At 40.1% G+C, this 16,829-nt stretch overlaps 1 protein-coding gene across 7 annotated transcripts in view; it reads right to left on the reverse strand.

Moving 5' to 3' along the window:
* ANKS1B (ankyrin repeat and sterile alpha motif domain containing 1B) overlaps positions 1-16,829 on the reverse strand; it is a 180,546-nt gene that overhangs the window by 45,677 nt on the left and 118,040 nt on the right. For 5 of the 7 annotated variants that reach the window (XM_044281268.1, XM_044281271.1, XM_044281265.1 and 2 more), the window contains 2 exons: positions 12,895-13,037; positions 7,344-7,493 (listed from right to left, as the gene is read on the reverse strand). In XM_044281268.1, coding sequence (XP_044137203.1) covers positions 7,344-7,493; positions 12,895-12,981 — 237 coding nt within the window. In that variant the 5' untranslated portion in view covers positions 12,982-13,037. The remainder of the gene's footprint in view (positions 1-7,343; positions 7,494-12,894; positions 13,038-16,829) is intronic. The other 2 variants (XM_044281272.1, XM_044281270.1) reach the window with 1 other exon arrangement.

Here is a 16,829-nt window from a genome sequence, read left to right on the forward strand (position 1 = left end):
ACTTTAGACTATGGACTGACCGCAGTGTTTAAACCAGACTATGGACTGACTGCAGCACTTACACTAGACTATAGACTGACTGATCAGTGTGTACACTACACTATGAAATGACCACAGCATTTACAGTAGACTGTGGACTGACTGCAGCATTTACACTAGACTATGGATGGAGTGACCTCAGCATTTACACCAGACTGTGGACTGTCAGCAGCATTTACACTAGACGATGTAATGACTGACCACAGTGTTTACTTTAGACTATGGACTGACTGACCTCAGCATTTACACTCAACTATGGACTGACTGCAGCATTTACACTCGACTATAGACTGACTGGAGCATTTACACTCGACTATGGACTGACTGGAGCATTTACACAAGACCATGGACTGACTGACTGCAGCGCTTACACTACACTATGGACTGATTAACTGCAGTGTTTACATTGGACCATGGACTGACCGACTGAAGCGCTTACACTACACTATGGACTGACTGACCTCAGCATTTACACTCAACTATGAACTGACTGCAGCATTTACACTAGACGATGTAATGACTGACCACAGTGTTTACTTTAGACTATGGACTGACTGCATGTTTACATTAGACCAGGGGTCGAGTGGAGGGGGAACGCATGGGAACGGCGTTCCTGCACTTTTTTCATGGCAGGAACGCCGTTCCCTTTCAGCCTCAAGCCAGGAGAACACGGCTGAATCAGATTCACAGGGGGAGACGGAGCGCACTGTGCAGGGCAGGTTAAGGGAGGAGGGGCGGCTTCAGTTGAGAGGAAGCTGTCTGTGCGGTGCCGCTGCCTGCGACTCCTCTCATGGCACCCCGCCCCCTAATGACATCATCTCCTTCACTACGAGATCATTTAGAATGTCTTTTAGAAAAGTTTGTCCTGGGATTCGAACTCACAACCTCTACACATCAGAGGAAGGCATTTACCCTCACAGCCATGAAAGCCGTCTAGGTAAATGCTTAAAAAAAAAAATATAAGACTTCTAATTATACCTAGTGTACTGATATCTAGTGTACAACCATACACATGACAGCTGCCCACTGTGTATGGATGTAGCAGAGCTGGGTGCTGGGTGTGTTGGGGCAGCTGTCATGTGTATGGTTGTACACTAGGTATCAGTACACTAGGTATAAGTAGAAGTCTTATTTTTTTTTTTTAAACAGCTACCTTGACAGCTTTTATGGCTGTGAGGGTAAATGCCTTGCCTCTGATGTGTAGAGGTCATGAGTTCGAATCCCAGGACAAACTTTTCTAAAAGTGTTTTTTTTTTTTTATAAGACTTCTACTGATACCTAGTTTACTGATACCAAGTGTACAACCATACACATGACAGCTGCCCACTGTGTATGGATGTAGCAGGGCTGGGTGTGTTGGGGCAGCTGTCATGTGTATGGTTGTACACTAGGTATCAGTACACTAGGTATAAGTAGAAGTCTTAGTTTTTTTTTTTTAAGCAACTACCTCAACAGATTTTATGGCTGTGAGGGTAAATGCCTTGCCTGTAATGTGTAGAGGTCATGAGTTCGAATCCCAGGACAAACTTTTCTAAAAGTGTTGTTTTTTTTTTATAAGACTTCTACTGATACCTAGTTTACTGATACCAAGTGTACAACCATACACATGACAGCTGCCCACTGTGTATGGATGTAGCAGAGCTGGGTGTATTGGGGCAGCTGTCATGTGTATGGTTGTACACTAGGTATCAGTACACTAGGTATAAGTAGAAGTCTTAGTTTTTTTTTTTTAAGCAACTACCTCAACAGCTTTTATGGCTGTGAGGGTAAATGCCTTGCCTGTAATGTGTAGAGGTCATGAGTTCGAATCCCAGGACAAACTAAAAGTGTTTTTTTTTTCTTTTTCTGATACTTCTACTGATACCTTGTGTACTGATACCTAGTGTACAACCATACACATGACAGCTGCCCCAACACACCCAGCTCTGCTACATCCATACACAGTGGGCAAAGTTACCTACAGTAGAAGTCTTATATATATTTTTTTTTAAGTAGCAAGCTAGACAGCTTTCATAGCTGTGAGGGCATATGCCTTGCTTCTGCTGTGTAGAGGTCATGAGATCGAATCCCAGGACAAACTTTTCTAAAAGTGCTATTTTTTTAATTTATTTTTTAGTCCGCAGCGACACAAATTACAGCATGCTAGATTTTCTGTGCTTTTTTATTTTTTGGAGGGGGGGGGGGGGGGGGGGGGGTTGCAGTGGATCTTGGGTGAGTTCCCACACTTTTTTTCCCAGGACTTGACCCCTGCATTAGACTATGGACTGACTGCATGTTTACATTAGACTATGGACTGACTGCATGTTTACTTTAGACTATGGACTGACTGCATGTTTACATTAGACTATGGACTGACTGCATGTTTACATTAGACTATGGACTGACTGCATGTTTACATTAGACTATGGACTGACTGACCTCAGCATTTACACTCAACTATGAACTGACTGCAGAATTTACACTCGACTATGGACTGACTGGAGCACTTACACTAGACCATGGACTGACCGACTGCAGCGCTTACACTACACTATGGACTGATTAACTGCAGTGTTTACATTGGACCATGGACTGACCGACTGCAGCGCTTACACTACACTATGGACTGACTGACCGCAGTGTGTACACTAGACTATGGAATGACCACAGCATTTACAGTAGACTATGGACTCACTGCAGCATTTACACTAGACTATGGACTGACTTCAGCAGTTATACTAGACTATGGACTGAATAACCACAGCATTTATGCTAGACAATGGACTGACTGACCACAGAACTTACACTAGACTATGGGCTGACTGACCGCAGCGTGTTCACCAGACTGTGGACTGACTGCAGCAGTTACACTAGACTATGGACTGAATGACCACAGCATTTATGCTAGACTATTGACTGACTGACCACAGCACTTACACTAGACTGTGGACTGACCAGCGACAGAATTTATGTCAGATCTTAGTGTGGCATCAGCAGTCAGGTATGTAGCTCATGGACACTATCACCCCCATGTTAAAAAAAATTATACTATGGGGGCCCAACCAGATTTTATTTTATTTTTACCCAGGGGCCTCCACCAAGTTTAATCCAGCCCTGATTACTGCACAGTATCTGCCATTGTTTAACAGTTTTTTCCTTAGAATCCTGCATCTCTAATTTTCTGTTTTCTCTGAGCTGGTGGCTGGAGACTCATAGCTTCCTATAGACTACACATGTAAACTGCAGATACTGTTTTCTGTCTCACTCACTCACTCAGAGTTACCTAGTAGTGCCATACCGAACACTGCAATGAAGAACTGAGCAGTATATATGTGAATAAAGCAGTGAATAAAGCACAAGGGGCGATGTATAAGAATTACTATTGGCTGTTGAATCTGCTGAAGCATGCCTTTGCTGTCTGATCTCTCTGCACTTCTACCAACCAACCCCTCACCCACCACGCCTCTTCCTAGACTTCTATAGAATTATGTAATTTGATACTTCAATGAGCTGAAGGCCAGTCATGGACTAGAGGATGGATTTCTCACAAATTTCAGAGAGCAAGTTCGTTTAGGGAATACAGGGCAGCTGATAAATCTAGAACAGAGTACTTTTCTCTGCTAACATACAGTATATTATAAAGTTTCTTATATTCACCTGTATTATTGATTTATGAAACGTTGTGCAAAAGTATAGTGACCAAAGTTGACATACAGAATAAAAGCCCCCTGGAAAGCCCCTTGAATTTCTGCATTTTTATTTATTTTAGAATTCCTTAAAGTTACACGGATTAGTACTTATTATACTATATGTTGATTTTTAAAATACAATATTATTATTATTGGTTTTCTTTTGTAATAGGTATTTACCCCTTTCTTCAATGCCTAAAAGTAGGATCTAACCTCTGGAACACTGCCGGCTGGAAAATGCAACACTGATTTAATGTTGTAAAAACACAAAAAAATTTACCTGAAAAATGTCAAAAAAAATTGCCAAAAACTGTTAAAAATGAAAATAAGGAAAAACGTTTAGCTGCAGAATTGCTTTTTTTTCTAGGTCAGTAGAATTGCCTGGAGACTATATCGGTGCTGCTTTAAGGAGATTAAAATTACCTGGTATTTTTGGTATTCTATTTTTAAATTTACAAACGTCATCCTTGCTGTGTGTGTCCAGGAACAGCAACGGTTTAGATGGGAAACAAATCTCTGCAGAGTAACCTAAATAGCAGAAAGTACAAAAACAATACACACAGGCACCAACAGAATACCTGGCAAACAAACAATTAATTATACAAGTCACATACCCGTCAACCAGTACATAACAACTCAAGAGTTCTTGGATATGGGCCCTTGATTATTACTATAATAAGTGCACAAACATACCAGTATCTAGCCAAAAGTGTTCAATACAGTTGAGAGAATGCCCTCTTAAAATTAGCATAGTCAAGCTATGTGACCATATGAGCCAGCATAAAGTCCTGTGGACTATTTGACTATAATGATACCAGATAATCTTCCCTTATATCCTACAACCAATATGGCACTCACATACTGCTGTGGCAAAACACCTGCTGTATTGACACAAATAGCTGTTACTGTCCACCCTGTTAAATCTGTAGACCCTAGCAACTCAGGAATGTCAGGTGGGACTCCACTTACTACCAAGATGCATTTGCCACCATGAGTCCCCAAAGGAGTTGTTTGCTTTGGACAATCAGTTTGTTGTTACGAGAGCCGCCTGATAAAAACTGCTATCAAAGCGGAAATTAAGAATTGCTTGGTGTCCACTGAAATCATGGGCTACCTGTACAGTTCATGGTCATCCAAAAGGAGAGAGAGGCTCTTTGTAGGTCTCTCTGCTCCATCTTATTCATATTGGTTAGGAATGAGGGACCTCCTCCTCCTTTACTAAAGGGGTTGTCTTATGAAGAAAACCCCTATCTATATGTCCTGTTAGGGCATTAGACACCAAAGAGGAAAGTCTCCTGCTTGGGGGCCAGAATGGAAAGCTGCTCTGGAGGAGTGGCTCCCGTTCGGGCGAACTTGAGTTGTCCTTTTATTACATAATCTGAATTGCCGACATATATTGTCTCCCCTGCATTGGCTGCTGCAGCAGAAATATCTGTCTGGTCATGGTTTCCCTCTGCAACAAGACTAAAGTGCATTTCACTTCCAGTATGGTATTCGTCTGGGGCTATATTTTATATTCTACTCTTCTCTTGTTTAATTTATAATAGGATTTTTCAAAAATCGGATCACTCAAATGTCCTCCAGGTTTAAAAAATGTAAGCCAGTCTTCAAATGTCATGTAAGGTACATATTGTTTTTGCTAATAACAAGTCTTAGAGAACAGCCATTCCTCAAAACACTTAAAGTTTGACTTCACTAAATCAAAGGTTCTTAAAAATCTGCTCAAGTGTCCTAGATTCTCCCACTGTGCTGGGAGTGATGAGCGCTCCTATTTTACATATGAATGGGGCGCTAGCTGATTGCCTTAAAAAAAGACACTGGTTCATTGTATTAAAGACAGATCTGAGTGTCATCATGTTTAAAAAATTTGAAATGTATAGTTAACTTTGCATAATCACTGAAATCACTGCTCTTATATGCTATGAGGGAACCTATCATGCACTGCACTTCAGAAAAACGGGTGGGAAAGAGGACTTGGTTAGCCTGTCCAGCTGATATAAGACATTTATCAACTCAGACTTTTTAAAAAGTTGCAAAAAGTGTTGCAGTCTTACTGCAATCAAGTAAAGGGGTGGTATAGACAGTGAAGTAACATCTAAGGACATTAGGATTAGACTTAAACTTTTAACAAACTTTATTAAAAAAATGCTGGAAATGTCCTAAAAAGTATTTTTGTTATATATTTTTGTAATATACTTTATTAATGGGTTTTCTTTTTTAATAGAGAAATAGCCACCTGAATTTGTCCTCTCCTAAGTGCTGTAAAATAACCGCTAACATTTCATCGGTGTACTTGTGTATGGATTCCACTGTACCACTGTACCCTGAAACTGGGCCACAGTGAGATCTGTGTACGGATCATTGCTTCTGCCTGTGCCCCATGATCTTAGCTAAATCCTGGCACAGCACTTACCGATGCGGGGCAGCCTGCTGGAGAATGTCAATATAGCACTGACGGTAAAATACACTGCACTACATAAATAGAGCAATGTACTTTACAAGCAGTCAGAAAATCGCCCATTATAGTCCCCTTGTGGGACTATTAAATGGATCAAAAAAGTTAAAAAAATATTTTATTTAAATAAATTACAAGTTAAAATATACACCTTTTTTTCCATAGAAAAAATGCTTTTCAATAGAAAAAAATCAAATCTCCTCCACATATTTGTTATTCTCACGCCCCTAACAACTAGCACTACACAATTATCATGTAATTTATCCCGTACAGTGAACACCGTAAAAAAAATGGCCGAATTTCTGTGTTTTGTTTATTCACCCCAAAAGAAACGGAATAAAAAGCGATCCAAAAGTGTTATATACCCCAAAATTCTAAAATTAATACCTCATACAGTTCTGTAGAAAGAAAAATAAAGAAGAGTTATAGGTCTTGGGATGCAATGCTACAAAAAGATGCTTGTGTCTCATCATTAGTCCATGACAAAAGTTTGAAAAATGACCTAGATTTCCCGTATCCAGTAGAACATTAAAATGAAACAACAGATTGTTACAGAGAGAAGAAGGCTCCTCATAAACAAATGAGGGCTTACAAGTGAAGTCCAACCCACAGTTTGAGATCTGCTATCCTAAACCAAGGAAATGTCCATCTCTAAAAACAATTTACAGTATTGAAATATAGTTAGCATTTTTTTTTTTTTATTAAGTACAATGCAACTTTTGGTTTAGTAGTTCTGGCAGGGTTGTTTCCTAGGTAAGAAATGCTGCATTTTTTTAGACAAATTGTATTAGAGGCATATGGTACCAAAGCTTTAAAACGCCATTGCAATAAGTTGACTATTCTACCTAAACAAGAAAAACACATATATATTACTCTTCCTGATCAAACCAGAAAAAAAGATTTACCACAGGAAGTGGAATAGTTTTTGTTTTGTGTCTCCTCAGATACGAAGATCAGAATAAATACCTAATGGAAATTTTTCCAGGATTAACGCATGAGATGGAAAGAATTTTTGGAAACCAAAACTTACCTAGTGTACTTGGAGCTGCAAAGTCAATCAGTTTAGAGTCATTATCAATGAAAAAAGTTGTGCAAAACCTACAGAATACAGTTATTAATCTGGTGGTAAGGTTCCTTCTTAAGGAGGAGAGCAAAAGAGCAGAAGATGTGGAAATACTTACATATGCTTTGTAATCACACGCTTGGAAGATGAGCTTTTCTGGATGATGCTGCCAGTACTGAAAGGGTATAGAGCCCGTGGTTTCATTGGGGGCTCGCAGGCTGATAGAAGGTTGGTCTCCCCAATCTCCTGTCTGAAAATCATATTTACTCTAAAAGTAACAAGTGTCAGTTTAGTTGATTATGCAATAATTAAAGTTCACACACGGAACACCACAGATTATGATAGAGGACAGCTGTTGTTGGCGTACACGCTTTGAATCCAAGAATGGACCACATCTTCACAACAAGTTGAAGACCACAAGTTTTTGAAGACACATACAGAATGCTGCATGCAATACATAATGGACTGTAAAAGTTAGTTTTTTTTTAAATCCGAAAACCTTACAAAGGACAAGGAGTTTGTGTACATTACAACTGGAAAAGTATAATCAATACAGGTAAGGTTTCTTTATGGCAAAGTAGTAAATCTGTGACAGTCATGGAACCAACAGTCACCAAATTGAAAAAAGCAATGGTCTAGGTACGTGATCATCTCTCTGATTATTTTTATTGTGAGTCAATGATTGTTTTCTCCAGTGGCAAAACTAGGGACAGGGGGGATATGGACTTTTTCTTCCTCTGGAACAAAAGCTTGATTTAAAATAGCAGTTGAATTTCATAATTTGAATTTCTCTAACTTTTTTCTAGCTCATATAATTTGAAAATCTCTACAATAAAAGTATATCCACATAATGACCTATAAACAACTTTATCCCTTTTATATCTCTTAGGAGTGCTATGTACTTTATTCAATGGTGGTTCCTACAGTCTACCTTATTCCCAATTCCTAATTGTTCAGGGGTATCTTTCCATCTGCTGCAACCCAAGGAAAAAGTGTATGGATGAATGGGAAATTTATCATCAATAAACATAAAGATCACTTACGATAAAAATAGTTATTCCCTAGAACATCTACCATGAGCGGTAGTAAAAGTAAGAAAGACACATGGGGGGGGAACGATCGAACCTGGTGTAAAGGAATACAGGCTTAGTTGCCCATAGCAACTAATCAGAGTGGCACCTTTCATTTTTCAGAGCTCCTGTGGAAAATAAAGGGTGGAATCTGATTGGTTCTTTTACACCAGGTTTGATCAATTTCCCCCGTTATCTTTGTAATATTATATTTTACTTTATCTGTTTTGCACCTAAGCCCTATTTATTGATTGGGGTTGCAAACACCATGTTGGTTCTTATGGAGGACCCACCAGCCGTTCTGCTTTTATCCAGAAACAGTGCCGTCCTTGCCCTTGTCTGGTATTTCAGTACACCCACATTAAAGTAAAATAAGATTGAGCTGCCATATCGGACACAACCTGAAGATACAAGTGTTGCTGACTTTTTTTATTCCTTTAAAATCAATTACTCTAAGGTTTATAGAAGGCCACTACTCAAATTTGTGGGCAGCAGAGCTATGTTCCTACTGGTAATCTAATCAGAAAAAGTGCAGCAATGGGCAGGTATACTATGCCTCCAGCCCTTTTCAATTAGGCCTTCTAGGCATTAATATTAAATGTGCTTACATGCTTATAAGCACATGTTATTGCTGGGCTTTCTGAAACAATTGCAGTGAAGCGGCAAATAGGGACATGCCTTGTAAGCATTCTCTATAGACGCACACTTATGCCATCCTAGGCATTAGCATTCAACAGGAAATGATCAGACATTGAGATGTACGTAGCATTCCAGTGAGTGGAGAATAATTACACGGCAGCATGATCGGGGCAGGAGGAGTATATCTCATTTATACATAAAAGCAAAACAAAATGACAACTGAAGTCAATAATTATACTGTGCATGTGCAAAAATTCTAAATGCACCAAATGATTATGAGAAAAATATCTTAGAAAGCAGAATATAACAGACATTCAGGTATGTTAGGCTCTATGGCCTGCTGCACCTAGCCTTTCTGCAGCCTGAGGCAAAAACTGAAATGGCGCCCCTCCCCTAAACCCTTTGCCACAATGAAAGTGCTCATTTCCCATGGCCCTTCTGCTGCCCCCCTCTTGCCACTACCTGATGCTGCCTGAGGCAATCGCCTCACCTGGCCTCATTGGTGGTTGCACCCTGGCTTTTATTAGAGGACTGCATGTGAAGTGTCACCAACGCTATACTCTCTCTCTTCTCAGCCTGCCTCACCTCTCCCTGCCCCAGCTGCTGCCTCCAAAAGTTCTATAATATATTTTACTAAAACTATGGGGTCATTTATGATGCTGAAATACTCCTATATTGGACACATTTCAGGCGCAGATTGCGGCGTAACAGCTAGTAAAGATGTACTTGATGCTCATGTTGATGCATGTTTCTACTGATAGAAATTTAGGGTCTAGCCTGGGAAAACCTCTTAAAATGAGCTTTGCAAGGTTAGAAATAGATGGCTGCTTCTTCCAAATACAGCACCATATATGTTCACAGGTTGTGTCTGGTATTGCAGCTCAGCTTTATTCACTTTAATTGAGAAGAACCACAGTACACAAGAAACCTATGGACAGATGTGCAAGAAAGCTGAATTTTTTTTCTAATCCTGTAGAACCTCTTTAAGGAACAAAAATGTAAATTACTGTATTATTAACAACTCACTCTTCTTATTTGTCCCTTTCTTTAATGGTTTCTCATTATCATATGTTACGCAGTTTTTGATGGAAAAAAGAGCTGTATGCAGCACTGTCAAAATTACAGACAATGGGGCAAAATACAGCTGAACCCATTATAAGCCAGTGGGGTACATTGGGCTGCCAGTGGATCTGGCACTGCACAGTGGTTTCATTTTTTTTCCCATGCAAATTAAATTATACCAACCAAACTTGAGACATTTATCTGTCAACAGCTATTTTGAGGTTCTTGCCCTTTATCAATATAAAGGAGGTGTCACCACCAGACATCTGAGAAGCTCTGACAGACGTTCTTCAGAACCTCCTGCTTGAGGTTCTTTTGTTTTGCTTTCGTTTTGTCATCTCATTTCCCTCTCCCAGCTGTCATCTAGTTGCACTGATTGCATCCCTTTAAATATCCTCCCATACTGCATCACTTTGCAGTTTATACAACTTCCTAGAGTGTGTACATGCTTGATGCTACAACTGATTCTTTTACAGATAAGTCTGTTCATTGATTTGTGTTTTCCTGTTTGCTTGATCCTAGGTGACCCTGACTCCCTCCGTATTAAGTTTAGGGAGCCGGTGGTCGTGTCCCTTCGCTATTATAGGGTGTTCAGGTGTCATACAGTCGAGGCACGAGGGCATGCAATTTTCTATCATAGAGATCTTTGCATGGGCTGAGAAGACAGGGAGAGTTTCAAGGGCCTAAATAGGGGTCACCATTTTGTTCCTTAGTTTCGGACCAAGCCAGTCGGATCCTTATTTGTAACGTCTTGTTTTCTGTTACACCATCCGTGACAGGAGGGTACAGGTTGGTTAGATGAAATACCTTACTCACAGCTCAGGTGGCATACTGTTTCTTACTGAAGAGACACAGCAGTGTCTCTTCAAAGATGTGAACAGATCCCAAAAGAAGACCAGACAGATATTCTACCAGGTCAGGGACGAACTGGGAACATAAACTGGCCCTGGGAAAAAAAACTTAAACATGGCCCCAATGTTGTAGGTGGGTCCAAATTGACAGAAGGTGGGGCAGGGTCAGTAATACCATACTGCACCACAGAATACCATACCACAGAACCAAATACATAGTGCAGCACAAAATACCTCTCCAGAAGCTGCCCCTCTCTGGTAGCCATCAATAGCTGCCATGTTCTGTCCTCCTGTTCCAATTGTCACTAATGAAGATATGGAGCAGGGGCTTAGGAGGTGAGATGTAGGCTACAACACCAAGCCATCCCTACCTTCAGCATGCTGCCTGAACTTCCTCTAAAAATTACCTCTAAAGTTCCCCCAGTAGTATGTACAAGGCCAGCATTAGTGAGGCTCGGATGACCCTATGGGCATTAGCCCACCAGGAAAATTCCCTTTACGGTCTATGGCTAGTCTGCCCTGTACCAGGTTCATTGCTGTATCCCATTGTATAGCTAGCTACCACAGAGTGTGCTGGTTGAGTGTATGTTATGCTATTTTAATGGTGCTGGAGGCAAAACTCCAAATATATTGTAATAAACAGTAACCTCTCATTTAATTGTCATTTCCCAGAGATCATTGAAAATTATCCCCAGGAAAAATATATTTGACCCAGTTTATAATATCTAAATCACTTCTGTTAATAGCGGAATATTAGACAATATTTCCCAAGTCCAATAAAATGACACCCAGGAAAGCACTTAAAATATAGACATAATCTTTTAAAATGTCTTGGGGTGTTGTACACAAACTATTTGAGCAAATAGCTGTGTCCTTCCTTTGCTCATGGTTCAACATATGTGTGGTGCAAGGTGACCAGCAGGGAACTAAGAATTACAGTAAAAACAATTAAAAAATACTGAAAAATACTGAAAAAAAGGAACACAAATATATTTAAAATTTAAATCATCCCCTTTTCCAATGTTTCATCTTAACATGAACAATAAGAAAATAAAAATAATTGGTATCGCCACGCCCAAAAAATGTCCAAAGCACTATTAAAACATAAAAATATATATCATCCACGGAAAAAAAAAATGGCCCTTTTGCTGTTTTTTGGTCACTTCATCCCCCAAATAAAACTGAATAAAAAATAATTAAAAAATTGTATGCTCCTCGGGATGGTACCAATAAAAACTACAGCTGATCTCACAAAAAAGCAAGTTAAGGCTGTTAGAATATGAATTTTTTTAAAGTAGTAAACCTTTAAAAACGATATCAATTTGGTATCACCATAATTGAACTGATCTGCAGAATATGGCTGTCATGCCATTTGTCCCGCACAATGAATCCCGTAAAAATAAAACTCAAAAAATCTTGGAGTAATTTTATTTTATTTTTATTTCATCCCACAAGGATTTTTTTTCCCCATTTTCTCATACAAGATATGGTAAATTAAACAGTATCGTTAATACCGTTTGTTCCTCCACAAAATAAGCCCACATATGGCTATGTGAACAGAAAATGTAAAAATTTAAGGCTCTTTCTAAGGAATGCACAAAGAAAAACACAAAAATGCAAAAAGGCGCTTACGGGGTTAATATCTTTTATTGAGACTTTTGGCAGGATGGGGGTTCTAGATCAAACCATTGTGCTTTTGACAGACTTCCCCTTCTCACTGCAGAAGAATCTGCATATGATCTATTATAAGCAAGTGGCTTACTTTTTTTTATATATTTTTATATTTTTTTAACCTTTTAGTATTTTTTAAATTAATAAATACATTATAATAATTAATTTAACCATACAATAGTTGTGAAGTTAAAAATGATTGCATTTTATGTTTTTCAAAGCACAAACATTCTTAATTACAAGTTCCAATGACAGAATCAGATGAACTGAAAGTGAATTTTATATTGTTTGAAAGCCACATCTAAAACATACTAAAACACAAATATAGCTCCAGGTAAAGTTACTTCTGTAAAATGAAATTTGGAAATGTTATTACCTGAGCCATCTGTCTTTCAAGCTTTGATCTTGGGATATCATCAAAGTAATTTTCATTTCTTCTCCGCCGTCCATCCCCTTGCATCATAATGTGGGAAAAATCCAGAGATCCCCCAGTCGGATACAGCTTTGCGGATTTAGTGACTGCAAACAACAAAAATCTGTTAAATTGAAGACAATATTTTTTAAGTTTTTCCTGCATTCATATTATATTATGCAAATTATAAAAGTAGAATATGAGGAGTGTATATTAGGTAATTGCTAATAATACAATTCCTGACAATAAATGGCTCTATCTCTACTTATAATACCATGTGCAGTGTATCTGCTCAGCATCCCTGGCAGTCAATATGGTAAGTCATTGTGCAGTCACAGGATACCTGGCCCTGTCAATAAAGGAGAGGGGTAAAGGCAATTGATACACAGCATCAGAGTATAGGCCCGCCGATCAGTGCAGTGAACACCTAACATGCTGACATGTACCCTTTAAATGATAAACTTCTGGCTTCCTGCAACTACCACTAGAGGGAGCTCACTTATACACTGAGCTAAATAATAGCATAAGGTGGGGTGACTTTTTGCTGTTTTCTGCTACACTTGCTACCTTTCTAAAAAGAAAAATAGCATAAAATCCACTAGAATTTCAGGCCACTGCCTAGCTTGCTAAATTTCCTTTTCTGGACCATAGACTAGTGATGAGCGGCAGGGGCTATATTCGAATTCGCGATATTTCTCAAATATTTTGTAGAATATTTGTCATATATTTGCGAACTCGAGATTATTTTATTGAATGCGAAAAATCAGCAATGTCAAAATTGCGTAATGCGAATTCGTAACGCGAAATACAGGCGTGGGTCACTTTGGCTACATTTTTCAAGCTGCTAGAAGTTTCATGAGTTTCTCCTGAGACTGGACAAAATGGTTGGTACGGCAGAACATTACAATAGCTTTATATGCAGATAGAGTCAAGCGCTCCAATATATTCGCAATTGCGCTAATCGGCAGGTCTGACTACAGATTACTGATTGGTGCACTAAGTATTGTTGTGAACTTGACATTGCATCCTTCTCATTGGCCCACAAGCAAGAAGCAGAGAGGAATCATGTGTTCAGATGGAAAAAAAAAAGCTAAATATTCGATATATCGAATATATAGCACTATATTCTAAATATTCGTGAATTCTCGAAGTGGCGATATTCGGGATAAAAATTCACTATTTGAAGATTCGCACTCAACACTACCATGGACCACCTAAGATGCACCAAAATTATCATGCGGCACATTTTAAGTCATCTGCATTAGCCACTTTTTTCCATTTTCAAAACAGTTCAGCAACAGAACAATTATGAGGAAACAGAGAACATGGCACAATATAAAAAAATTCCCTCACAATCCTAGGTATCAGCAGAATAGACAGCCATTGGTATAATATTGTGCAGTCATAGATAACCTTATACAGGTGGCACAGCATTGGTACAGCATTACCTCGAGACAATAACAGAAACGTAAGAGTCTATCAAACTCAGTATATTGTATAATCTATTCAGATTATACTCAGTATCTCTTATATATATAAAAATGAGTTTCTGTCTGTCCCGATGTCTGTCTGTTCTTTAAGCGCGACCAAATGACTAGACCGATCTTCACCAAATTTGGCACACAGGTACATCAGGTGTCCGGGAAGGTTTTAGACCAGGTCTCTAGGACATACAGTTCCTGAGATATTCCCAAAAAAATGACCTGCATTAGCCAATACAAGACACCAACTGCCATGCAGACGGTCACATGTCCCTTATCAGCCAATAGAAGCTCGCAGGCCCTTAGTCTCCACATACACAGTTTTACTCCAGGTTTCCATAACAACCCAGCCATTTTTCTTCACTGCTGTATGTAAGCTTTAGGCTAGCTCTACAGGACGACAATAAGTTGCACGACACATAAGGGCACAATTATGCTGCTGCATGCATCCATCTTGGATGGATTTTTGCGACTATGTCGTGTCGCAGTGGCAGCATGTCGCATGTCGCAGTGCAGCACCATAGCCTAACATTATAAAAATTGTTGAGACTGTCGCACAAAACATGTCGTCGTGTAGCCCTAGCATTAAAGGGGCAGAGCACTGTGGAGGTCACTGTTAAAGGGGTGGGCATGGTGGAGGTTACTGTTAAGGGGTCGGGCACAGTGGGGGTCACTGTTAAATGGGCGGGCACTGTGGAGGTTACTGTTAAAGGGGCGGGTGCTGTGGAGGTCACTATTAAAGAGGCGGGCACTGTGGAGGTCACTGCTAAAGTGGCAGGCGCTGTGGAAGTCACTGTTAAAGGGGCGGGCACTGTGGAGGTCACAGTTAAAGAGGCGGGAGCTGTGGAGGTCAATGTTAAAGGGGCGAGCACGGTGAAGGTAACTGTTAAAGGGGCGGGCACTGTGGAGGCCACTGTTAAAGGGGTGGGCACTGTGGAGGCCACTGTTAAAGTGGCGGGCACAGTGGAGGTCACTGTTAAAGGGGCGGGCACTAAGAAGGGGACTAATAAAGGGACGGGCACTCTGGAGGTCACTGCTAAAGGGGCGGGTGCTGTGGAGGTCACTATTAAAGAGGCGGGTGCTGTGGAGGTCAAAGATAAAGGCGCGTGCACTGTGGAGGTCACTGTTAAAGAGTCGGGAGCTGTGGAGGTCAATATTAAAGGGGCGAACACTGGAGGCCACTGTTAAAGGGGCAGACACTGTGGAGGTCACTGTTAAAGGGTTGGCGCTGTGGAGGTCACTGTTATAGAGGGGGGCACTGTGGATGCTACTGTTAAAGGGGCAGGGCGCTGTAGAGGTCACTGTTAAAGGGGCAGATGCTGTGGAAGTCACTGCTAAGGCAGCAGGGTATGGTAAGGTCACTGTTAAGGCAGCGGGGTACTGTGGAGGTCACTATTAAGGGGGCAGGCCCCTGAGGAGGTCACCATCAAGGGAGTAGGGTGCTGTGAAACTCACTGTTAAAGGGGCTGTCTGCTGTGGGCTGCTGTTGAGGTCCCATTTTAAGGAGGCGGGGCACTGGGAAGGGGTCAGTATTAAGGGGTGGAGGACTGTTAAAGGGGAGGGCACTAAGAAGGGGACTAATAAAGGGATGGGCACTCTGGAGGTCACTGTTAAAGGGGCGGGTGCTGTGAAGGTCACTATTAAAGAGGCGGGCACTGTGAAGGTCACTGTTAAAGTGGCGGGCGCTGTGGAGGTCAAAGAAAAAGGGGCTGGACTGTGGAGGTCACTGTTAAAGAGGCCCCAAAAATCTACATTTTCCTTAAATTCTTGTGGAACACCTAAAGGGTTAAGAAAGTTTATAAAATCAGTTTTGAATACCTTGAGGGGGTATAGTTTCTAAAATGGGGCCATTTATGGGTGGTTTCTATTATGTAAGCCTCACAAAGTGACTTCAGACCCGAACAGACCTTAAAAAGTGGATTTTGGAAAGCCTTCTAACATCCCAAAAAAAAATAAAAAATTTACAAAATGATCCAAACATGAAGTATAGACATATGGGAAATGTAAAGTAATAACTATTTTAGGAGGTATCACTATCTGTTTTAAAAACAAAGAAATAAAAATTTTGGGTAAATTAGGTATTTTTTTTATAAATAAAATTCTATATTTTGACTCAAATTTACCACTGTTATGAAGTACAATATGTGACAAGAAAACAATCTCAGAATGGCTTTGATAAGTTAAAGCGTTTTAAAGTTATCACCAGATAAAGTGACACTGGTCAGATTTGCAAAAAATGGCCTGGTCCTTAAGGTGAAAAATGGCAGGGTCCTTAAGGGGTTAAATGAAATAGATTAAATATACCCGTGCGAAGCCAGGTTCTTTTGCTAGTAATCTATAAAACTCAGGTCCACCCTTTGCATATTGAATATCCAATCCCATATTAAAATATTAAATCATAACCCAGGAGTTTCTATC

Source organism: Bufo gargarizans, chromosome 2 (genome assembly GCF_014858855.1).
Source record: "Bufo gargarizans isolate SCDJY-AF-19 chromosome 2, ASM1485885v1, whole genome shotgun sequence".
Classification (NCBI taxonomy): Eukaryota; Metazoa; Chordata; class Amphibia; order Anura; family Bufonidae; genus Bufo; species Bufo gargarizans.